Source organism: Microplitis mediator, chromosome 3, assembly GCF_029852145.1.
Source record: "Microplitis mediator isolate UGA2020A chromosome 3, iyMicMedi2.1, whole genome shotgun sequence".
Lineage (NCBI taxonomy): Eukaryota > Metazoa > Arthropoda > Insecta > Hymenoptera > Braconidae > Microplitis > Microplitis mediator.
Window position 1 is genome coordinate 1,865,412 of NC_079971.1, and position 25,761 is coordinate 1,891,172.

General features: G+C 31.5%; 2 protein-coding genes across 4 annotated transcripts; one reads left to right on the plus strand and one right to left on the minus strand.

Moving 5' to 3' along the window:
- Positions 1–903: 903 nt before the first annotated feature.
- On the plus strand, positions 904–25,556 carry LOC130665006 (G-protein coupled receptor Mth2-like). Of its 3 annotated transcripts, none has more exons than XM_057465242.1 (6): positions 904–1,329; positions 23,072–23,310; positions 23,426–23,592; positions 23,668–23,898; positions 24,018–24,281; positions 25,022–25,556. In XM_057465242.1, the coding sequence occupies exons 1-6, from the start codon at positions 1,267–1,269 to the stop codon at positions 25,504–25,506; spliced, it is 1,449 nt and encodes a 482-aa protein (XP_057321225.1). In that variant the 5' UTR covers positions 904–1,266; the 3' UTR covers positions 25,507–25,556. The 3 variants fall into 3 exon arrangements, with proteins under 3 accessions (XP_057321225.1, XP_057321226.1, XP_057321224.1); XM_057465243.1 differs by lacking the exon at positions 904–1,329 and adding an exon at positions 2,920–3,068; XM_057465241.1 differs by lacking the exon at positions 904–1,329 and adding an exon at positions 21,996–22,664.
- LOC130665002 (probable serine/threonine-protein kinase kinX) lies at positions 1,687–7,582 on the minus strand. Its single transcript, XM_057465236.1, has 3 exons — positions 7,168–7,582; positions 4,578–7,010; positions 1,687–2,025 (listed from the first exon to the last, which is right to left on the minus strand). The coding sequence occupies exons 1-3, from the start codon at positions 7,182–7,184 to the stop codon at positions 1,884–1,886; spliced, it is 2,592 nt and encodes an 863-aa protein (XP_057321219.1). The 5' UTR covers positions 7,185–7,582; the 3' UTR covers positions 1,687–1,883.
- Positions 25,557–25,761: the final 205 nt, after the last annotated feature.

Sequence of the window (25,761 nt, forward strand, 5' to 3'; positions counted from 1 at the left end):
CGAAAACTCAGCCGAAGAAAAAAAAGTGAAACAAGCTGAAAAACTCACATTATCAAAACTTTCTGAGGGGGGCCCATTTGCCCCACATTTTACGATTTTTTATTTTTAATAGACAGAACAAATTAAGGTCAAATACTTGGCAATGGAGTAAAAAAAGTAAAACAAGTAAAAAAAAACTGAGGATTTGAAAATTTTTTTCCTAAGGGGCCCATTTTGCCCCTCCTCTTCCCCTATATATATAATTCAAAGTCTTCCGGCCCATTTTACCCCCCGCCCCTAAAATTTTCATGCTAAAAATTTTTGGGGGACCATTTTGCCTCAGTGACCCATTTTGCCCCTACCCACGCCCCGAATACTTCTCATGTTAATAATTTTTTGGGGACCACTTTGCCTCAGTGGCTCATTTTACCTCAGTGTTCCATTTTGCCCCTACCCACGCTCTAAACACTTTTCGTGTTAATAATTTTTGGGGGACCATTTTGCCTCAATGTCTCATTTTGCCCCGCCCCCCACCCAAACGCATTTCATCTTCAAAATTTTGTAGGGCCCATTTTGCCTCAGTGGCCCATTTTACCTCAGTGGTCCTTTTTGCCTCAATGTCCCATTTTGCCCCGCCCCCCACCCAAACGCATTTCATCTTCAAAATTATGGGGGGGGGGGGCATTTTGCCTCAGTGGCCCTTTTTGGCTCAGTGGCTTATTTCGCCCCTCTCCCCACCCAAATACTTTTCATCTTCAAAATTTTAGGGGACCCATTTTGCCCCCCCCCCTCCCCTATGTATATATGTATATGTATAATTGAAATAAATGTATATGATCACTCAACAAAAATACACCGAGTAACATGGAACGGTGTAAAAGAAGTAGATTACACCGGGTTATGATTACACGGATGGAAAATTTACACCGAGAGAAGTTTTACACCGATATTTTACACTACACGACCGTGTAAAGTCCTCCGGGTCTAATTTTTACACCGTAATATTTTACAGTGTATGGTCACTGGTCTGACAATTAGTCAGGTGTAATCACATTCGATTACATATATATACCTTTTTTTTAATTTAATACTTTGAATCAAAAAAATTTTTATTTATTAATAAAATTAAATAAAGTAATGATATATAGAACTCTATTATTGCTCTGATTGAAAGGAATAAATTTATTAAATTTATTTTTTCCCGCTACTATATTCAAGCACCTTCGCGTGCACCCAAAAAATTATACAGACCTGATGTTTACATCTGTCAAAATAAAAAGTTACTAAATGGCGAATATTGTGTTGAAATTTATTAAAGAAACTACGCTCGACTGGGTATTTATAATTACTGTAAGTAATTTTTTTAATATTCTACGAGTTTATAAAATTGCTTGTACGAAGCCCTTTTTTTGATAAATATTATAATTTTTTTTTACTTACTTATAGAAAATAAATGTGATATTGACAGGTCAAGGTCAATGAATATATTATTTTTCAATCTCGGGTTTTAGATTTTTGTAGTATTAGCTAATGATTTTAAAAAAATATATAAATTTTTTCATGCATTTAAAAATTAACATATGTTGCATTTTATTACTTTAAATAATTTTAATTTAATTTTAAAGTTTTGCAGCTCTAGTACTTTTTTTAGAGCGGCTGGCGGCCACCAGGCGGCGCCACATTTTTTGGAAAAAAGTGGGGGGCACCCTCGAAGCATGGCCTTAATTCACACTCGCACTATTGTATTGCGTTGTATTGCACTACAATTATTTATAATTATTATTTATTTAATTTGTATTTTATATTTTTTTTTTGTTTTACTACTATTGCACTTGAGTTTGACTTGCTCTCTTTGTCTTATTTCCAGGCTGTTTATTATTTAAAACCTTGATATCCATTAAACGTCAGGAGGCTAAAGTAGTCCGGTGCCAGGACACACGATGCGAATTAGTGTCTTGAGGTTGTTGATAATTACCAGGATGTTGGAGTCTACTGTCTTGAGACTGATGTAACGATTTCGTTTGAATTTTTTCCTCATTTTTTTGCCTGAAAAATTTATAGTTTTAATGAATTTCAATTTTTGACAGATGGAATTTAAATAATGAGTGTGATTGTAGCAGACACGAGACATTTTATGAATTTTAAATTCAAAAATAAATGAATTGAAAAAATAAAATTTTAAAAAAAGGCGCGTATGGATTTTTCATTGATCTAAATACGCATTTTTTTATTTATTTATTTATTCAAAAATTTTAAAAATTCCCGCTTGTCAATTACTTCACACTCATCGATATGATAATGAAATTAACCGACTAATAATTTTTAGAATTTATTCAAAACGTTGAATTAAAAAAAAAAATTACACTTATAGTTTATTAAATTTTCTACATGTGCATATTTTTATTTATTTTTTTTTATTTGTTGAAAAAAAATTCAAAAATAGTTAACTGTCTACGAGTGTGAATGTAGCAGACATCAGACAAATTTAAAATTATAAATAAGAAAGTAAATAATTTAAAAAATAATATTGATAAAAAATGCACTTATTAATTTTGAAAATTTTTACAAGCGCATTTTTTTTTAATTTTGAATTTGTCTGATGTCTGCTACATTCAAACTCATTAATTGTCTACTAACTTCATGAATGTCAATGTAGAAGACATCAGACAGATTTAAAATTATAAATAAATAGAGTAAATAATTAATAAAATTAAATTTAAAAAAAATGCAATTATTAATGCGCATTTTTTTTTAAATTTCATTTTATTAATTATTTACTCTATTTATTTATAATTGTAAATTTGTCTGATGTCTGCTACATTCACACTCATTAATTGTCTACTAACTTCAGGATCATTCACAATCGATTTACTTGTTCGAAATTTTTAAAACTGCCAATTGTCAGCTACATTCACACATTTAAATTTATAAACTGTCTCATATCTCACACTCATTTCGAATACTGTTATAAATTTATTGATTTTCATGGATAATTGGGGAAACTAAATAAAATTTATAAATTTTACAAGAAAATCGAGTTTTTCACATAAATAAAATAGTTCAAGTTCAATCTTCAGTGAAAATACAATGTGAGTATTCAAAAATTATATTCTTTGTTATTTATCACGACATTGAGTTGCATTTTAATTCAAAAAATTTTAAAAAGACAATAGAAATATTTTTTTTAAATTTAATTTGTTTTTCATAATTGTAAGGTTATAAAAATCTTGCTTTGAAATTTTGCGTATTTTCAAATTAATTATACATAAAAAATATGAATTTTCAATTAAAATTACGAATTTTCAAATAACTCAGCTTTGATGATCCTGAATTTAGTAGATAATTAACAATTTTCTGATATTTTTTCAGAAATTAATTGAAAAAAAAAAAAAAAATTATGCACATGTAGAAAATTTAAAAAACCACAGGCGCAATTTTAAAAAATATTTTTTTTATAATTTATCATTTAAAAAAAAATTCAAAAATTATTAAACAGCCGACTTCAGTATCAGCTTCGAAATTAATAATATTTAAAATTAATTGACTTATGTCCAATAAAAAAACTAATTACCAAAGTAAAGTAAAGAAAAAAAGTACAAGATTCAAATCTTCCTGACGCATTGACTTGGAAATAAAAAATAAAATAAAATTTCCAACGGATGTGAACTCGTATAACTCAAAGTATTTTTCTTTTAATTTAAACAAAAGTTTTGAACAAGCTTTTTTTATTTTTATCAGATACTAAGTATTAATAAAATAGTAAAGCTCATACTAGTTATTCACAAGCATAAAATATTCTCAAAGCTTTTACGTAAAACAAAGAAGCAAAGTTTTGCACAACAAAGCAATCGTGTGAACTTTAGCATCCGTGTTATAGTATAGACAATGTTAGAATAGTGTGTTGACGTTAAATATAAATGATGTTCGACGTCGAACCCTGTAAAACATGAAACATAAATTGCCGATCGAACTTTTTCATTCTATTCGCATCCACGTACGCAGAATGTCTATAAAGCCGTTTAGTTTTTCTTCAAGAGTTTTAAAAATAAAAAAACATTGTCTACAGACAAACGTAACATCTGCAGTACATCCGGATAACTTTGATGACAAACTTGTAAAGTATATTGGTATGAGTCTGAATGAAGCCTCGAACTCCATCCCCTACAAAGCTCGGGGGAGGATCACTTGTAGAGAGAGATGGAGGCGGAGATTTAGATGTATTACGAGTATAGAAGAATATCAGCTGAAGAAAGAAGAAAGAAGACATGGGATAGAGCCGTGTAATATACAGCGAGAGGGTTGATGAAGCATAGATGTATATATACCTAGAGGTATAATATTTAGCCTGAAGCTACGGGAGTACGAAAGCTCCTGGTGTGTGGGTGTAGTTGTAGTGCTGAGCAGAGGGTTTTAGAGAAAGAGAAAGAGGGGAATCGATCGAGCCAGCCTAACTTTACTCATGTTGCGCACGCGTTCTTCATTATATACAATTGTCTATGTGGCAATATGCCTTCTGAATAATTATAGGATATAAACATATGATACTTTGATTACTATAATTAATATAAATAATGGATATGAAGAAATATGTTTAATACCTGCAGCCAAAAAGCGGATGCCAGAGACGGGAATCGTCTCCAGGAATTCGTGCTGTTGATGTTACTTCGGATTCCTGTCTGAGTAGTCCAGTCCTTACCCTCAGAATGGAATTCTGGGCTGGAGATACAACAGAGGACGAGTGTCGGGAGAGGTCGATTGGTGCTGGCATCAGACTCCCTATTGGTTTGCAAGACAATCTCTTTTTTTCAGAATGCGTTGACATTGACGAGTTTTGATTATTGTTATTAGTGTGATGTTGATTATGTTGCTGTAGCAGCTGGTGCTGCTGCGGCTGGTACTGCGGCTGTTGCTGATAATTACTGTTAGATTTTGGCTGAGTTTTATCTTCTTGCACACGATTACGAGACTCGGGGACGGCGTCCAAAACTTGCTGGAGATGTGACAGTGAGATTACTAATAAATCCGGATCGGAGAGAAGTTCTGGATGGGATAGAGCTTCAGGAAGTCGTAAGTCTGGTCTCGTGATAAGCAATCGGGGTATTTCGATTGCTGGAGACGCCGCTAGAATCGGCAGACGATCTCGCGGTACTAAAAGTGGATCTGGAATAGATCCACCGGATTTTCTAATTAACTCCCTGAGTTGATTCGCTGGTTTCAAAGCTTCTCGTCTTCTCCACTCAGTCGGCTTAACTTCTATCAGATCTGGAGCTTCCCGTCGACGTTTTTCGGGTATCACTGAAGGCATGACTCTGTTCCTGATGATCTCTGGTCGCGATGCGTCTTCGGAACAGGTCACAGAACACGGAGGACTCGGGGGAACTTGTTGCGAACACGTTCGAGTGATCTGGAGTGTCTTTGGAAAACGGGGCTTGTCAAGAGAATCATTGATGGGTTTAAGATCTGGCAGAGGAATGCTTCCAGGTACTCTTGGTCTGTGATTTACAATTTTCATATCGTTAACTTGCACTTGATCCACATCTTCCTCGATGATGTCATCCTCAAAACAAGTCTCCTGGACTTTATTCGTAGGAACAGAATGCGCTTGATAAAATTCACTATCCGGAAGTTTATCGTCAGGACTCAGTACGTCGTCTTCGCGCTCATGAAGTTCCTCGTCGTCCATCATCTCCACAGAGTCACGATCATCGTACTCGAAGACCGTCGCATTTTCATCATCAAGCTCTTCAACGTTGTCTTTAATATCGTCCTCAATTTCTTCTATTTCTTCTTCGGTATCTTCTGCTCTTACAACAGAAACAGAAACAGAATTGACATCAATTTTACCAACTCCACCATCATTATCATTATTATTGTCTTTATTATTATCTTTAACACTTTCTACACCTTGTTCTACATCATCATCATCATCCTCAACCACCATTTCGATATCATCGTCCAACTTTGAACTCTCAATCAAATTACTAAAGCGATACCGCGAGGGATTGAGCGGCTCCAAAACAACACGCGGTTGCAGTAACGAATCCTTCTGCACTTTCTCTAAATCAATTAATCCAAAAGTTTTACGACCACATGCTGTAGTTAAAAATCTTGAGTTTTCATGCTGGGTGTCATCAAACTCATAGTCGCCATCATGAACATCATGGTCGTCAAATCTTTCACGTTCCTCGTAATCATCTCTGTCATCGGGATCCTCTTCATGATGATCATCACACGACAAATCGAAGCTTATTCTCGAATTTCTACATGAGCTTCTCGTCGCGTCACTTTCGTCATCCGAAACATGATAACGTGATCTGCGACGTCGTTTTCCTGATTCCTTTCTACTGACTTCCGGGACAACGCACGTGTCCTTACTTTTGTTCGCCATATAAGAGGCCGAAGATCTTGAGGAAAACGAAGTCGACTCAGAGTACGACGAGGGTGAAGAAGACGAACTTTTTGATGACATCGAACACGGAACACAACTTGACGACACAGAAGGCGACGACGACGTCGGCTTGTCCTTATTAGCAGAATAATTCGATCTACAGTGACAAGAATTATAAACACTCGAGGAAGTTCTTGGTATCGATCTCCACCCGTAAGGAGTTTTAGTCAATTTTATTCTATTCCTCTTGTCGTAGTCTTCGCACCGAACCTCAACTATTTTCTGTTCTCGCTGGAGAGCCCACAAGAATATCGGGTTAACTTTCGGACGAGTTTCGCCTTCTTCGCGTATTTGTTTACTAGTTTCCGAGGTCTCTAGATCGTCACCACGAGTTTCCTGGCAGTCTGACGAGTAGCGACACTGCTCGTGAAATGCGCCGTCGTCGTGGGGATCGTTATTATTATTATTATTTCTCAGGTGATGATGTCGCCGTCGATGCTGGTGGTGACGATGTCGATGTCGGTGGCGTCTCTGACGTCGGGGCGATTGGCCCCGGGTGGGGGCAGCGCTCATCGCTCCATCCAACGGCTCTTCTACCTGCTCGTTCGCATCGACTCGGCCGAGTGTCAATTTAAACGTTAACCTGATTACAATAATACCAATATCATTATATTACATTACATAGATATCATTATCGTAAATTGTACAGTTGTTGTCATCTCATAAATATTCATGACAATGATAATTACCATCATCATAATTATTATTGTTATGATAAGCTCTGGTATCAATAGACTTACCTGCTAGAATTTTTCATCCACCGACAGCGAGTCTCGACATCGGCCCACCCGTGTCCATCCACGGTCCATTTGTCATCGAATTTAATGACACCGTGATCGCGGGCGTGGCAACGAGCAGACACTGGTGAAATTTTACTCGACCAGGCGTCGCGATTTTCATATCCTCTACTACTCCGCTGAATCGATCTGCCCGCGAGTACTCGGCATGATAAACCACTATCCTCGTTTCTTCTTTCCTCCAGTATCCTCAAACTTTATAAAACTTGAATCTACATAAATCTACATGCACATGCATACGCTATCAGTAAACCAAACAATCATCAGTTGACACCCTCAGTAAGGGTCACCCGAGCTCGCGGTTCAAATAAACTTACAGCCAGGTAACTTTTTTTAAAAATTCAAATTCAAATCAACAAGTCGGTTTCACACAGCCGCGCACTCTGACTGCTAGGGAGCTACTGACCGGCCGTAGAGTCGCGATGTCTACCCCCGTTCCCTTCACTCTCTTTACCCCCGTTCTCAATACCATCCTCGACGCCGTCGCCGTCGGCGTCCTTCTCCATCACACAGAAAAAGACACAGCCACAGCAGCATGATAAAGATAAACTACGTGGGCGTGGGTGTCCAACAAAGACGTGGATAATCGCAATATCAGGGGCTCTCATGCTGCGACTACTCCATTCCTACACTAGTGTACCACACAAGTACATATATGTACTATCATATATATATATGCTACGAACTCCGATACGGTACTATACGACGTTCCTCTACCTGCGGAATGACAAATACGTAAAGCGTTATCAGTAGCATTAGAGTAGTGGTAGAGAGTAATATGCATGCATGGATACATAATCAAATGCTTCTATTCTCTACACAGTTCTGCCACGCAATCGATTTACTTCTCGTACTCTACTCATGTCGTCGTACATTGCCGGAGTACATTTTACCAGAACGGAGCACAGAGAGACTCTTTCATATGTATAACATATATGTACCCCACGCAACTTTTGCTACCATATATATGAACATTAGACTGATTCAAAAAAATCGACTAATTTTTTTTTTCTTCGTTATATCGAAAATATTGTTGGAAATGACGAAAAAAAATTCTGTGAAAGTTTGAGCTGAATATTAATATTAACAACTGCCGCATCGCAATTTTCTATTTCCCGTTTAAATAACATGGGAAAATTTATTTTTTAAGCTTTGGAATTTTGTAGCTCACGGTGGGACCAATACTTTTGAATGTTCAAGACATATTCTTGTGGGAAATTTTACGCTCTACAAAAAAGGTCTCTTATGATTTTTCGATATTTTTATTTCTTCAAAAGTAATTCGAAGTTAAAGTTAGATTGACGATAAATTTTTACATTTTTTAAATTTTTTCACGCAACCATCAACTTTATCCGAAAATTTTAGAGGACATTTTTTGTAGAGCATTTTATTTCCTACAACTTATCTCAGAGAAAATTTTCGATATTTCACTTAAGTCGTAAGTTATTTGCAATTAACTGAAAATTTAATATAATTAATTTTAAGCAACAAAATTTAGATTATTTAAGAAAATTTTCAGTTAATTGCAAATAACTTACGACTTGTGAGAAATATCGAAAATTTTCTCTGAGATAAGTTGTAGGAAATAAAACGCTCTACAAAAAATGTCCTCTAAAATTTTCGGATAAAGTTGATGGTTGCGTCAAAAAATTTAAAAAATGTGAAAATTTATCGTCAATCTAATTTTAACTTCGAATTACTTTTGAAGAAATAAAAATATCGAAAAATTATAAGAGACCTTTTTTGTAGAGCGTAAAATTTCCCATAAGAATTTGTCTTGAACATTCAAAAGTATTGGTCCCACCGTGAGCTACAAAATTCCAAAGCTTAAAAAATAAATGTTCCCATGTTATTTAAACGGGAAATAGAAAATTGCGATGCGGCAGCTGTTAATATTAATATTAAGAGCTCAAACTTTCACAGTATTTTTTTTTCGTCATTTCCAACAATATTTTCGATGTAATGAAGAAAAAAAAAATTAGTCGATTTTTTTTAATCAGTCTAATATATATGAATATATGTACATATATTCTGCTTCATAGCTTTACTTCATCCATGGTATAATTAAATATACCCATCGCTTCTGGCCGTACATCCACGTTATCAACTCAGTGATCAATTGCTGAAGAATAAAAAAATATATTTAATACTCCATTTACTCCGTTATCGTCTTCGTGTTATCCAAGGATTTATTATCAGCGCTAACACAATTTTTTTTTTTTTTTTTAATATTTACTTGTTATAGTTAGTTGTAGTTGTAGTTGTAGGTGTTGCCTATTTGAAAGTCAACCTTTGTGATATATATGTGTGTGATGAAAAAGAGTCTTTGTAGTATTTTTCGAGTTATCTTCCTACGACCTACATAAAAAAGTTTTCCGCCCCACGCAATTTCGACGTAATCATTCAATATGAAGTTTTAACGCACGCAAGCTCTATGGCTTCCCCGAGGCTTTTCGTGTAAAATTCAAGGACTGTCGTCATATATATTTAACTAATGTATATATATTGGAAATACTTTAAACTTATTTCCTTTTATTTAAAAGTATTATATTCGTTTGATGAAATTTAAATTGGATAAAGTTATCGCGGTTTGTTTCCGTAGCCAAGGTTTTAAATTTCGAGGGTTGGTGTGATAACATTTAGAGGAATTTAATCATAAAGATATCAGATACAGTCAAATAAAAAAATATACACGTATATAAAGGACTATTGTTGCCGGTGAAGATAACTAAAGTTGTACGGTATCAAAATAGGTATCCAGTTGCGGTAATCCACGGTTCTGAATTTAAGGTATATATATAGGATATATATATATGTATAGTATATATATTAGGGTGATTCAAAAAACAAACAAATTTTTTTTTTCTTCCAAACAGGTTTAAAAGTTTCGTTTAGATAAAAAAAGACGCCAGTGAAAATTAAAGCTCTTACTATTAACATTAAGAGGTTCCTCATCGCACTTTTCTATTTTCCATAAGAATAACATGGGACAATTTTTTTTTACGTCTTCTGATTTTTATAAGTAGCTAACGATGCGTCATAGGAATAATTGGCAGGCATATTTTTGTAGGGAATTGAATGCTCTACAAAAAAAGATTCTTATCATTTTTTGATAAATCTATTTGTTCAAAAGTTATTTGAGGTTGAAGTCGAATTCATATTAAATTTTGAGATTTTCTTACTTTTCCGGCGAAACTATCAGACTTATTACAAAATATCATTGAACCTTTTTTGTAGACAATTTTATTCTGTAGAAGTTTTTCTCATAAAGTTTTTCCGAATTCCGCATTGTTTTCTAGTTATTTTTATTTTAATGTCAAGCTCTTAAAATCGATCAGAAGACTATTTTTTTATGAGCATGACATTAAAATAAAAATAACTAGAAAACCATGCGGAATTCGAAAAAACTTATTCAAAATAATTTCTAGGGGATAAAATTGTCTACAAAAAAGGTCCGATGATATTTTGTAATAGGTCTGATAGTTTCGCCGGAAAAGTAAGAAAATCTCAAAATTTAATATGAATTTGACTTCAACCTCAAATAACTTTTGAACAAATAGATTCCTCAAAAAATGATAAGAATCTTTTTTTGTAGAGCATTCAATTCCCTACAAAAATATGCCCGTCAATTATTCCTATGACGAATCGTTAGCTACTTATAAAAATCAGAAGACGTAAAAAAAAAATTTCCCATGTTATTCTTATGAAAAATAGAAAAATGCGATGAGGAACCTCTTAATGTTAATTTTAAGAGCTCTAATTTTCACAGGCGCCTTTTTTTATCTAAACGAAACTTTTGAACCTGTTTCCGAGAAAAAAAAAAAAATTGTTATTTTTTGGATCACCCTAATATACATATGTGTCTATAGTAGGGTTGACTATCTCTACTGTATATATATTTATATATATATGTATATAATAGTATACGTAGGTCATCGAGTTGATGAGCAGTGTAACTGGGCAGTACAGACTTGGAAACTACTTGTGACTGCTTGTGACTTGGACACTCGCTTAAACTCCGCTTGTACTTAAACTAGTACATATACCATATATATGTACACTGTTTTATTTATGTGTACGTACATTTTCTATCTTTCTCGCAAGTTGAAGTCAATGTGCTCTGTAGATGTATCTTATGTTATATCTATATGACTATATGTATATATATATAATATATATATATATAAGAACGTACATGTGACAAGTAGAGTAGATACCGACATTACATTTAATTACTGACATAAATTTATAGAGCGTACGTGCGCTATTTTGCTAGAGTTTAAAATTTTTGAACCTGGGATTTTATTTTAGCTTCTGGGGAATTTTGATTTTTAATTATGATATTTACACATATGTGTGTATTGATTATTTATTGTTACATGTAATAAAAATGGCGAAATTAAATGAGACGAATTTCGAAATATTTAAATGGTTTGTAACGTACGTTTGCTCAATAAATTCGAATAAATTTCCATTGTGATTAGAATAATTATTGTACCGTACAATGAGTATATTTGGTCACACTCAACACACGTATGTAACTTGATCTAGATAACAGTGTGTTTTTAAACTCTTGTAACATTTGAACAATTGTTATGTTAGTGACGATAATAATTACAATATTTAATGTTTTATGGATCATTGATAATGAAAATTTGATAAAGCACATATGTATTCTTATGCTCAAAACTTCCTTCCTATGTTATTGATTATTTAATTATTTATCATTTTAGTCATTATTTTTTTTTTAAATCGTCTTTTAGTTTTTGTAAAATATTATTTTCATCTTTATTCCGCTTTGTTTACTTGTTGGTTCGTTTTTTTTATCTAATCTAGTCTATGATTATTATTCTAGTATAAAATCTTTGACGCACCATTTCTATATCTATATATATGTATAAATATAGAACTCCCTTATGTTTAAAAAAAAAATTTGATTTTAAAATAATTTTCAATTTACACTCATGCCAAAAATTAAAGGAGAAAAATTTTGAAATTTTTGCAAGATTGAAACTCTGTCAAAAATAATCGTATCGAGGTTTAAAAAAAAATATTTTATAGCTTGAAATCTTTAGTTTCGATGTATTTTCGTAAAAAATTTTTAGAGCTACGGCTATTGCGCAAACATGAGAAATACCGCGAGACAAAAATTTTCAAAAATTTTTATTTTTCTAGAGTCCACGGGCCGTGGAAAAATTTTATCAAACCAATGCATAGATCAGTTAGCAAATGTATTTGTTTATATTTTAAATTTTCAAAAATTTCAAAATTCAAAATTTTCTATTTTTATGTTTTTAAATCTGAAGATAAAGTTATCAAACTTGAAAAAAGTATTACGAAAGATAAAAAATATTTAGTAATGCTGATACTTAAAACTTATCTTTCTTTATGACCCATTCAAAAAAGTATCGATAAATGGATAAATTTTTATGTACGAAAATAAATATAAAATGACCCACAATAACTCATTAAATATATATATGTATATTAGGGTGCGCTAAAAAAAAGAACTAATTTTTTTTTCTTTCGTTACCGTGAAAATATCGTTAAGGATGATAAAAAAAAAATTCTGGTAAAGTTTGAGCTCTTAATATTAATATTAAGAGGTCGCTCATTGTGATTTTTGATTTCCCATTTAAATAACATGGAAAAAGAAAATTTTTTTAGTTTGGAATTTTCTACCTCGGCAATGGCTCGTTGTACGAATAATCCCAGTATATATTTTTGTAGGAAATTTAACGCTCTACAAAAAAAGTCTTTTATCATTTTTCGATAAATCCATCTGTTCAAAAGTTATTGGAGCTCGAAGTCAAGTTAGAATAAATTTCGAGATCGTTTTACTTTTTTGGCGAAACTATCGGACTTATCATAAAATGTCATTGAAACTTTTTTGTAGACAATTTTATTTCCTACAAATTATTGTTGATAAATTTTTTTCAAATTCTGCATTGTTTTCTAGTTATTTCCTTTTTAATGCCAAGCTCTTAAATCGTTCAGAACACTATTTTTATAGGATACAAATATACGCAAGATATTTCTATGCGCTTTTAAATTGTCATTAAAAAATAATTGTGTTAAAATGATTTAATTGCATTATTAAAAATAGCCGTACATATATTATGTGATTCAATTTTAAAAATAAACTGTTCTATTTTTATGCAACCCACTATTTTAAGTATCACTTAAATTCTTCAACAATAATAATAAGCATTTATTTTTAGCATATTTTTCACGATTACATATTTTTACTGCCATTATATCTTCTTCAATGGCAAAATAATATTTTCGATACTAAAAATAATTACGTTACTTACTTGTAAGTAATTTAATTAAAAATTTTTTTTTAATTATCAGTAAACATACAATCCAAGGTTTCAAAATCGCTTGAATAAATATCTAAGAATTACTTTTTTAAAATTATTTTAATATACCGTTACTTTAAAACTTTCAAAATCTTCTATTAATTTGATTTCTTCTTGAAGAAGCTGTCGGTATAAAACTTATTGCCGTTATAATGAGGCCAAGTAAATTATTAGTTACCGATTATCTATTCTGTTGAATCAAAATATATATGAATTTTGAATAATTCAAAAATATTTGTCTTTGTGTCTAATGAATTTGGCGCGACTGTATATTAATTTTGAAAAAAAATAATTATCAAGGTCAAATAAAATAAGAGAAGATTTAATCTCAATTAATGAAAAATCGTACGATTGTTGTGACGTCAATGAACATACTAAAAATTGATTAATTAATTAATTTTATATGATTTTTATCTTATCAATTATTTTATAGCATATATGTATGGACATAAAAAATTATTCTATGTATGTATGAATCATATAAATCACGAATAGCTTTTTTATCAATACCAATTTTTACTACGTCATATACTTCAATAGAAATTTATAATTAAACTTTTTTTAAATTATTTTAATTTAAATTTAAATTAAAAATTATTATTATTGTTATTTATTAATTTTTTTTAAATGCGCGGGAAAATTTTTATATTTAAATTTTTAAATTTTAATGAACGATAAAAAATTATGAAAATTAGGTATTTAACTTTGAGTATGACGTCAAAAGTTGATAAAATTATTTATAGAAAGGTCAAGTATATAATAATATACTGGGTAATAAAAAATAAAATGTTTACTAGCAGCTTAGAAATACAATAGATCGACCCCTGGGTAAATCCAAGGAGAAGGTAAAGAGACAGTTTTATGAATATTCAAATAATACAAATGTCTATTACGTCTAAATTTACAACGAATATTTAAACCTCATCTTCTTTTTTATTAAGTCAAATGAAATGACAATAGATTTTACAAACTGCACAGTAGGGTGGGCCGAAAATCCGCTTTTTTTGAATTTTTATTATTAATACCAAAAATATTTTTCTTTGTACAAAAAAAATTTTTCGGAAAACAAAAAAAAATTTTAGGTTGATATCTTAGGCTCGCAAAATTCCACTAAAGTTAGAAGTTTAAAATTTTTTTTCCAACTTATTTTGATCGGAAATTTAATTCTCTACAAAAAAGGTCCTGTAATAAAATTACGTAAAGTTGATAGTTACTGAGATAATTGCAATTTTGTTCTAAAAAATATAATTTTTTAAGATATTATCACTTTTTCAGGGTAAAATATGAATTTTATCATAAAAATTTCATGGGAAATTAAATTTCTTACAAAATTGGCCTTCTGGTAAAAACTTGAAATTTATAGTTATTCAGAAACTCGCAGTTTTATGTTTAGATAGTCACATTTCTCGTTATTTGGTGGTTTTAACCAAGAATTGGTACTATCTTTGTAACTATCAACTTTGAATAAACTTTTATTAGGTCTGTTTTGTAGAAAATTCAATTTCCTACGAAATTTTTATGATAAAAATTATTTTTTACCCTGAAAAATTAATAATATCTTGAAAAATTTCATTTTTTAGAGCAAAATTGCAATTATCTCAGTAACTATCAACTTTACGTAATTTTATTAAAGGACCTTTTTTGTAGAGAATTAAATTTCCGATCAAAATAAGTTGGAAAAAAAATTTTAAACAACTTCTAACTTTAGTGGAATTTGGCGACCCAAGATATCGACCTAAATTTTTTTTTTGTACAAAGAAAAATATTTTTGGTATTAATAATGAAAATTCAAAAAAAGCGGATTTTCGGCCGACCCTACTGCACAGTAGTTCCTTATTGGCTGTCGTCTACATGAGCCACGTGCTATTTTTGTATATAAAGAAGATGAAATGTAAATAGTTCACTAATAAATGAATGCATTAAAAATTTAATGACGAATTTTGCGAATGACAGTTACTGTAAGAGAGAAATTAAATGCCCGTACCCATGGAATTTGTAAAACAAACGGACTATTTACGAAATTACGTAAATTTATTTACTTTCTTTACAAATTTATTAACGTTAATTCGTTGAATCAATCAATCATTCGAATTTTTGCAGCAAGTGAACTGTATTTGAGTATTTACTCGGTTATATAAGTCGATATATATATAAAAAAAAATAAAGCGATGGAACATTGTATATAAATGATAACATATAATGTATATACGGGTGTTTTAAATCGATTTGTCATTACGTTACTTGTTGGCGGATTGTATGAATCGGTTTCCTTACAAGCAAACTTCTCCTTGGTGTGATTATTTTTAGCTGTAGTATCGATTCGTTTTACTATTCGAGACCGTCCGTAAATGCCGAGTTGATTATAACAAAATTAAATTATAAACTAAAGATCAATTAATGCAATTAGCGGCTTATAATTTATGAATTATTAATGACCGCGAATGTCAACTTAAATTTGAACTTGCGCCAAATTTCATGGAAATTTAGAAATTTTTATTTTTAAATTCAAATTTCTATACAATAAAACATGACACTGAAGTTAGTTGATGTCTAAAAATTTTTGGATTTTTTTTCTCAAGATAAATTATGAAAAAAAAAATATTTGAAAAAAATGCACTTTTAGATTTTTTAATTTTCTAAATGTGGATATTTTTAGTTTTTTTTTTTTTTAAATTAATTTGAAAAAAATCTAAAAACTTTCGATTGTCTGTCAGTTTCAGGATTTTTTAAATTTTCTTATGGAGTAAGCGCCAAATTTTTTATGTTCAAATTTTTTTTCTTGTAAAAATTTAAAATACTTTAAAAACTGATGGATTTTTTATTGAATAAAAATTTAATTCAAAGTAAAATTTTGTCAAATGCAATTCGTACGAGATCTATTTCAAAAGTTCGGTATGGAATCCAAATAATTAATTTTTTAAATGAGTAGAAAAAAACTTGAAATTATTTTTATGATCTAATTTAAAAATTATCTAGACGTAGTTAAGTAGATAATTATAAAAGTATAATAATCTCTGACAGTAAGTCTTGAACTGAAACTCTATATTAGCACAATGCTCATAGTTACTAACAGTAAAAAATAGTTGTTCACTTTGAGAAATAATGGCAAGCGACGAGACTGGAATGGCGAAATGTACGTGCGTATACCCAAAGTTATCCCATATATTTTCACCACTTCCTGGACTTAGATATCACCTTACAAGTTTCTTAACGAAATAAAAAAGTTTTTCGCTGCTGGCTACCCACTAAAGTATGAAAACTAACCGAAGAAAAATTTATAAAAAAGTTACAATCCGAGACAGTGTCCGCTGACTTTTTAAAAATATTCAAAGACCTTGAACTGTTATTACTTTCAATTGTTATCAATTAGGAGTAAAACAAAATTTGGTAAGTGAATTTGTGCCCGCGAAATTTGAAATTTCGAATTATAAAATTGACATCAAAATTTTGCTGAAATTTTTTTACCAAATTTCGTTCAACTTCAAATTGATAACAGCTCAGTAATTTTTTTTCAAATTTATATCTTAGCAAAATTGTAACTGTTACGACAGTTCAAGGTCATGTTTTTTTTAAAAAAGCGCGGGCTAATTACTTACAATTGTTATCAATTAGGAATAAAACAAAATTTGGTAAGTGAATTTGAGCCCGCAAAATTTGAAATTTCAAATTATAAAATTGACATCAAAATTTTGCTAAAATTTTTTTACCAAATTTCGTTCAACTCCAGATAACAACTCAGTAATTTTTTTTCAAATTTGTATCTCAGCAAAATTGTAACTGTTACGACAGTTCAGGGTCATGTTTTTTTTAAAAAAGCGCGGGCTAATTACTTACAATTGTTATCAATTAGGAGTAAAACGAAATTTGGTAAGTGAATTTGAGCCCGCAAAATTTGAAATTTCAAATTATAAAATTGACATCAAAATTTTGCTAAAATTTTTTTACCAAATTTCGTTCAACTCCAGATAACAACTCAGTAATTTTTTTTTCAAATTTATATCTCAGCAAAATTGTAACTGTTACGACAGTTCAAGGTCATGTTTTTTTTAAAAAAGCGCGGGCTACTGAGAACTCCCTCAATTTTCAGTAACTTAATGATCAATAATTCACACGCTAGCATTTGAACTCCGTCCACAAGATCGTATCGTCATTTCCGATCCAAACCTCACGATAATGACATTGGGAAATCGACTATCGCATGGTCATAGTTCTGAAACAAGGTCTGAATAAACTCGCGTGCTTCCATAAAGAAAATATAAGCTAAAGGCTACAAAACGTATTTATAAAACATCTATAAAAGAATATGAAATTCGTCTTTTATCGGACTTATTTCACTAGACATCAAGACTGAAAGTCATTTAGAATTTTCTATGCCACTGGTCTTCCGAATGAACATCAATACTTAATTTTTTTCTATACCTATTGCGTCACTCCTGAGTCTATGGACGTGCATATCGACTCTGTATATTCCGTTTCGTTTAGTTGTTTTTAAAAGATTAGCAACTCTTCAGCGACTAGTGTTAATCCCAATCAACGGTTTGCGTCTACAGGTACGCTATTCATTTCTTAATTATTTATGGAGATTAGTCACTTAAGAAAGTCGTTAATTGAAATTCCTTTTAAGGATACGTGTTAAATTTAAAGCAAATAAATTTTTTGGATTCCTCAGCCAGTGAATCAAAGTGATATTTTTTATTCCAGTGACTTATTGGTAAGGCCAGAATTTTTTCCTAAATTAAAAAATATGACAATTAATAATTAATGATGTCAAATATTTGATATTAAGGCAAATATCGGTCGTATAGAAAAATTTTTCAAGTAAAAGTTGTTCAAAATTTAATTTTCTAAAAACAATGTCTCTTATAATTTTTCCTTAGGATTAATAACGAAGCCGTAATTTCAAAATTAAGATTTTGATAATTAACAAAAATTTGAATCGTTCATTATGAATCTTAATTTTGGAATTACCGTGAAAATATTGGTCGTATAGAAAAATTTTTCAAGTAAAAGTTGTTCAAAATTTAATTTTCTAAAATCAATGTCTCTTATAATTTTTCCTTAGGATTAATAACGAAGCCGTAATTTCAAAATTAAGATTTTGATAATTAACAAAAATTTGAATCATTCATTATGAATCTTAATTTTGGAATTACCGTGAAAATATTGGTCGTATAAGAAAGTCATAAGAGACATTTTTTTAGAAAATTAAATTTCCTACAACTTTTGTTTGAAAAGTTTTTTTATACGACCAATATTTTCGCGGTAATTTGAAAATTAAGATTTTGATAATTAACAAAAATTTGAATAATTCATTATGAATCTCAATTTTGGAATTACGGTGAAAATATTGGTCGTATAAGAAAATCATAAGAGAGATTTTCTCTATAAAATAAAATTTCCCACAACTTTTGTTTAAAAAGTTTTTTTATAAGACCAATATTTTCGCGGTAATTTGAAAATTAAGATTTTGATAATTAACAAAAATTTGAATAATTCATTATGAATCTCAATTTTGGAATTACGGTGAAAATATTGGTCGTATAAGAAAATCATAAGAGAGATTTTCTCTATAAAATAAAATTTCCCACAACTTTTGTTTAAAAAGTTTTTTTATAAGACCAATATTTTCGCCGTAATATTAAGCATTTGACCCATTAATTTCAAAATTAAGGCAAAAATCTTGTCCCTACTCATTGGTTATTTAATTTTCAAACCTCGCCTTTTTCGGCGGGATTTTATGCATCTGGCAATTGGGCGCCATTGAAGCCCAGCATTTTTTTTCATTATTATTCTCGGTGATTTTTGTTGGACTTCACCGGTTATTCTTATCGTCTTGATGATCGCAGCCTCTGATGCGGGCTTCAGTGTATCACCTACATCAGTACTACCTACACTATCAATTAATCAATTAAATAAATTCCAACTTATTTTTAACTGCTGACGCAAACGCAATACTTGTAAGTCTTTAAATAATTACGAATATCACTGGACTTATTGCATTGACAGGCGTAAAAATAACCGGGAACTGGATCTCCGTCAACGTCTAGAGAAGAGACGGATTTGAAAGATGAACCTTTTCCAGTGTAAGCTGGCTTACACCTTAAGACGGCTATTTTTCTTCGGTCCGACTCCATATATTCTTCCTCATGGCCACGAAAGTTATTTCCTGGTCCGCTGGAGGCGATCCCTTTTATATAGTTGCTTCCGATTTGATCAATACACTCTAGGGAATCATTGTATTCGTTATCTCGGTTCTATATAAATCTACAAAGTACCTCGGTTACGACCGAACACTCAAAATTACGCACAATCAATACACGCCAACAAAACCCTTGCAGATAACTACATATTTGCTGATAAGTTTATTTTTTAATAAACACTATTTTCGATTCATTCCATACCCACTATAAATATATATGATCATCAATATTTTAACAGTCTGGTCTGATCCGAAATTAATTTAACTCTTTATCCAGACACGTTCTATTGATTTCTGTCTGAAAATTCGTTCCGTCTGAAACAATTGTCAATAAAATTTAAAAACTGTTTATTTTCAATTTTTTTTGTTCAATTGAAGATGTCACTTTTTTTGAGCCTCAAAAATTTGAAAACAGTAAAAAGTTTTAGGATCGGCCCGCAAAATTGACCATTTTCTGGGTTTCTTCTTGGGAAAATTTAATTTCCAAGCAGGATTTAGGTCTTTCTGTTGTAAAATCCAGCGAAATCCTGCAGGATTTCTATCCTCGAATAAAATCCTACTAAATCCAGCTGCAATTCAATAGAATTTTTTATACCAACGATTAATCTGTTCATTAATTTCGATTTTTTAAATTTACTCAGGCTAAGAAGAAATAAAAATTCTTCTGAGCTCTTTGTGTTGGAAACCAGAGAAGTCTTGAGTCTGGAGTCAACTTTTTCCATATCTTCAAAAAAATTTAACTGTCGATAAAATATTAAAGTAAATCAAAATTTTGAATTAATAATAAATTTAAATAATATCTGAAGAATGAGCAGCTCATAATTGCAAGACAAAGAGAAGCTATGAGATAATAATAAAAAATGTAATTTAACAAAATGATTCAGTTTTAAAAATAATCCGAAAAATTTTATTTCAGTATTTAGTATCTCCGCGCCATAAAATCTTAAGCCTGGTGATGAAAAAAGGGTGTTTAGCCTCATCTTCTCAGTGTTTACATTACTTTTTAATACACCAGTGAATCGCCTTCTTTATTTAGCACTTAATAAATCACATAGATCAGATAATCAAACTTTTCGACTCAATATCAACTTATTTATCTTATCGATCAGTTGTTAAATAAATATTTTTTATGTATTAATCATTTATTAATTTTTATTATTCTCTTATCAGAATTCTCGGTTTAAAATTAAAAATTTAAACTACGTTTACTTTTTCTTAAAATTACCTCGCTGATGACGTCGATCATTCCAATCGAATGCGTCGTTTGTTTGTAATAGGAGTGAATCGACCAGAAATTACCAAAAAGATTAACCGCTCGTTATATAAAAGTTTATTCTTCTTCATTTTCTTATTTCTTCTTTTTAATTTTGGTATCACAGAAAATCCAGAGTAAAATTCAATCAGGATAAGCTTCAAATTCTTACCCTGACATGAAACCAAAGCAGTGAAAATTTTTATGATAACAAAAAAAATTAAAATTTCTTCTTCTTATTTCTTCTCGTTTATTTCAGTCATAGAAAATCCAGGAGTAAAATTTAAACAGGATGAGCTTGAAATTTTTACCTGACATTAAATTAACCCAGTGAACATTTTGATTGGAAATAAAAATAAAAGTTTCTTCTTCTCATTTCTTCTCTTTAATTTCAATTCCATAAAAAATCGAATAAAATGTAAACAGGATGAGCTTCGAATCATTAAACCACCCAGTGAACATTTTTAATGAAAATAAAAATAAAAGTTTCTTCTTCTAATAAGAAGAAATATCTTCTCGTTTATTTCAATGCCATAGAAAATCCAGGAGTAAAATTTAAACAGGATGAGCTTGAAATTTTTACCTGACATTAAATTAACCCAGTGAACATTTCGATTGGAAAAAAAAATAAAAGTTTCTTCTTCTCATTTCTTCTCTTAATTTCAGTTCCATAAAAAGTCGAGTAAAATTTAAACAGGAAGAGCTTAAAATTTTTACTTGACACTAAACCGACCCAGTGCAAATTTTTAATAACCATAAAAATAAAAGTTTCTTCTCATTTCTTCTCTTTAATTTCAGTGATAAAAAATCGAGTAAAATTTAAACAGGAAGAGCTTGAAATTTTTACTTGACACTAAACCGACCCAGTGCAAATTTTGATTGAAAATAAAAATAAAAGTTTCTTCTCATATCTTCTCTTTAATTTCAGTGCCAAAAATTCGAGTAAAATTTAAACAGGATGAGCTTCGAATCATACTCTCATTAAACCACCCAGTGAACATTCAGAACTACACAAATAAAAATAAAATTTTCTCACCACCACGTCTCAAAAATTTTTCCTCAAACTCCAGTATCAGCGTAGCTCCACCTGGTCTCGGTGTCTTGGTTCATCACCAGCAATACCGCGATCATGTGTGACTTTGCTGTCTTGCTCTACTCAACTCCATTATATAGTAACTCTTTCAAGTTGTATAGAGTGTCAGTATGTACCGATCGATCCACGCGCGAGTACCTGTAAAATACAAAGCTACTTTTTAATTAAACTTGTACTCAATAATTAATCCTTACAAATTATCTTTACCATTAACTATACAATCAATTTTTTTAAATTTATAGAACCTCGTACTTAAATTACTCATAATTACCGAAGACTGAAAATGTTTCACGTGAAATTTGACAGTAAATTGAATTTATTTAAATGCAGAAAAATAATAAATTTTTGAAAAAAACCGAAGAAAAGAAGTGAAGTTTAATGGCAGTGACACGTGGCAGTGAAGAAAATAGGATTTTAAGATCAACCTTAAAGTCAATTACTCGAGTAACTTCAATTTATTGTTACATACTTTTTTTAAAAGTAATTGATGTTAATTCCCTGTCTCAATCAGCATCAATCATTTCTATTTCTATAGTAAGTGAACTGTATTTAAGTATTTACTCGGTTGTATTTGTAAATATATAAGAAGAAGTGATGGATTATTGTACATAAATAATAAAATAATATATATATATTGAAAGACGGGTGTATTTGATCGATTTGTCATTACGTTTGTTGGTGGATTGTATGAATTGGTTTCCTTACAAGCAGACTTCTCCTTGGCGTGATTATTTTTAGAGTTGGTATCGATTTGTTTTACTATTCGAGAGCATCCAGAAATGGCGAAGCGACTTTTTTATTTTTTAAATTTAAAACTAGACAATTTTATTTAAAAAATAAATCTGCGGAATCGGGCGGGAAATTTTGAATTATTTAAATTTTAAATGTAATTTATTTTTAAAAGACGGGAGTAGACAATAAATTTTTGATTTTATTGACAGAACGATTCCTGGGGTCTTGAAAAATATCAAAAGCTGCCGAGAGTCGGAAAATGCTGTTCGCTGAAAGAAGTGATGTCAAAAGACGAGAACGGAATGGCGAAATGTATACCAGCGGAGGCTCAGAATTACAAAATTTTCTCGCCCTACTTCAGCGACTTCAACAAAACTGGAGCTCTCGCTCCAGGTGACAAAAAGGACAACTTTGTTACAGTCGTTGGCGATCCATGTAAGCACAAAAGGTAAACAGCGCGACAATGTTACGTAATTTAGGTGATAAATAATGATATCTTGTGTGTATACATGAGATTAAATTTCAGCAAGAAAAAATAATAACAAGTTGATAATAATTAACAGATATATGTTGGAGCCTGAAATATCGAGTGATGACGAGCATTATTTGTTACTCAACGGCTCTATCTTTAGTCCACATCAAGTACCCTCGATGCTGGCATTGGGATCCGACTATTGCATGGACATCATTCCTGACCGGGGTCTGAGGACACTCGTGTGCTTCCAAGAGCGTAATATGCCCACTAGCAAGTCCACTTAGATAACTTTTGAGTGCGGGTAATTTAAATCCCATATTTCATTTACAGAGGATCAAGTGACCGGCGACTTCCGTCTGACTTTCTACGCCTGCGGTCTTCTTATTTCAGTGCCCTTTTTAATTCTAACTATAATTGCGTATTGCATCACGCCTAAACTGATGGACGTCCATGGCAAAGCGCTCTGTCACTATTGTGGATGTCTAGTTGTTGCTTTTACGACACTGGCTACTGTTCAGCTGGCGAGCGCGCATCTCAATGACCAGTTTTGCGTCTCGATAGGTTTGTTTCCGTTTAATTATTTATGGAGATTAAGAAAGCCAATAAAGAAAGTTTTTAATTTAAATTCCTCTCGATTTTATGTCGAAATAAAAATTATAAAATTATTTTTTACTCTTCAGCTTTCGTCATTCAGTTTTCATTCGTCGCGTGTTTCTTCTGGCTTAATGTCATGTGTCTGGAGACGTACCTCCTGCTGCGGAGGTACATAGACACCGGGAACTGGGCACCGACAAAGCCAAAGAAACTCTTCTTCTATTATTCTTTGTGGGCTTGGACTCCACCGGCAGTTCTTATCATCATCTCCATGGTCGCGAACCTCAGCCCGACGGTGCCTATTGCCTTCGTAAAACCGAACATTGGCTCCGAGAGATGCTGGTTTGAGTGTAAGTCGTCTTCATTAATTTCCTAGACCTCAAACTGACTGATTAAGGGGATAGCCACTGTGAGAATCGAAAAAATAGGCGATTTTCGGGAATTTTTTTGACTGGAATAATAAAGGAATTTGGGGATCGGGTTTTTTTTGTTTTATAAAGTATACATTGAAGATGATTCTCCTAAATTTTCATTAAAAAATATCATGTTGTTACAAAGTTATAAGCATTTTTGTGGAGCAACAAAAAAATTTCCCCCACCACGGTGTCATCTCTAACTCAAAAACGGATTATCAGAAACAAAAAAACCAAACGGCGTTGTAATCTGTATGCATGTGGTCATCGTTGCACGTAGAGGATTTTGAAAAATTGGATTTGAAAAAAAATGGCGACATATTAAAAATTTTTTCGTTATTTTTTCTCATTTTTTTGGATTCAAACAGCCCTAAAAAATCTTAAAAATCAAAATTTTCAAAATCCCCTACGTGCAACTTTAGCTACTGAATAGACGAATACGGCAAAAAAAAAAGTTGCGAATCGGTTGATATTTATGCAAATTACAGATGCCACCAGTTCAAAAAAAGTAGTTTCGAGAAAAACGCGTTTAAAGTTTTTAGTCGATGCAGCGGTCAGTTGACGCGCTGTCACAAAAATGATGATAACTTGAAAAACATTCGGAATTTTCATATAAAACTTTAGATACATATTTTTGAACATATACACTTTGATTTAATAAAAAAAAAAATTTTTAGCTGACGTCAATGCGATGCCGTACTTTTACGTACCAGTGGGTCTTCTGGTGATCGCCAACGTCGTGCTCTTCGCACTGACAGCAGTAGAAATAACCCGGCATCAACGGGAACTGGACCTCCGACGTCTTCGGGAAAACAGGGAATCAGGTCGAGATGACCGACGTACCCTAAGCTGGCTGAGGCGACTGTTCCTCGTCTGCCTGGCTCTGTTCTTCCTGATGGGCATAAACTGGGCGATGGAAGTAATCTCCTGGTGCGCTGGAGGCGATCCCCTGACGTGGTCTGCCTTCGACTTCGTCAACGCGCTCCAGGGAATATTCGTCTTCGGTATCTTCGTTTTACGCAAACCCATAAGATATCTCGTTTGGTATCAAGTACAAAAATTGCGGGGCGTCGATTCAAACGAACCGGAAGTCGCAAGTATGGATCGTTGTTTACTTACAGTACTAAATGTTGAAAGATTTCCCCGCGAAAGGATTTCTTGAGATAATAAATAATATTTTTTATAAAGACACTAGTGAAAAATTATTTATTATTTAAGTGATAATTATTTATTTTAATTAAATAATTTTTTTTTTAACATAAAATTTATTTATCTAAAAAGCCACCCGTGTTTTACAAATATTTATTATATTTCCCTCCTTCCTGGTAAAATATTCATAAATATATAAAAAATAATCATAATTATTTATCATTAAATATATTTATATATATATTAAATACTCAACAATCTCTGATGC

Excerpts from the sequence above, each read along its gene's own strand:
- LOC130665002 (XM_057465236.1), bottom strand. Across the intron at positions 2,026-4,577 it reads CATCCGCTTTTTGGCTGCAG|GCAAAAAAATGAGGAAAAAA; the intron begins GTATTAAACATA and ends TAAATTTTTCAG.
- LOC130665006 (XM_057465241.1), top strand. The coding sequence starts at position 22,509 with ATGGCAGTGACACGTGGCAGTGAAGAAAATAGGATTTTAAGATCAACC. Across the intron at positions 22,665-23,071 it reads CAATCATTTCTATTTCTATA|AACGATTCCTGGGGTCTTGA; the intron begins GTAAGTGAACTG and ends TTTTATTGACAG. Across the intron at positions 23,899-24,017 it reads CCAGTTTTGCGTCTCGATAG|CTTTCGTCATTCAGTTTTCA; the intron begins GTTTGTTTCCGT and ends TTTACTCTTCAG.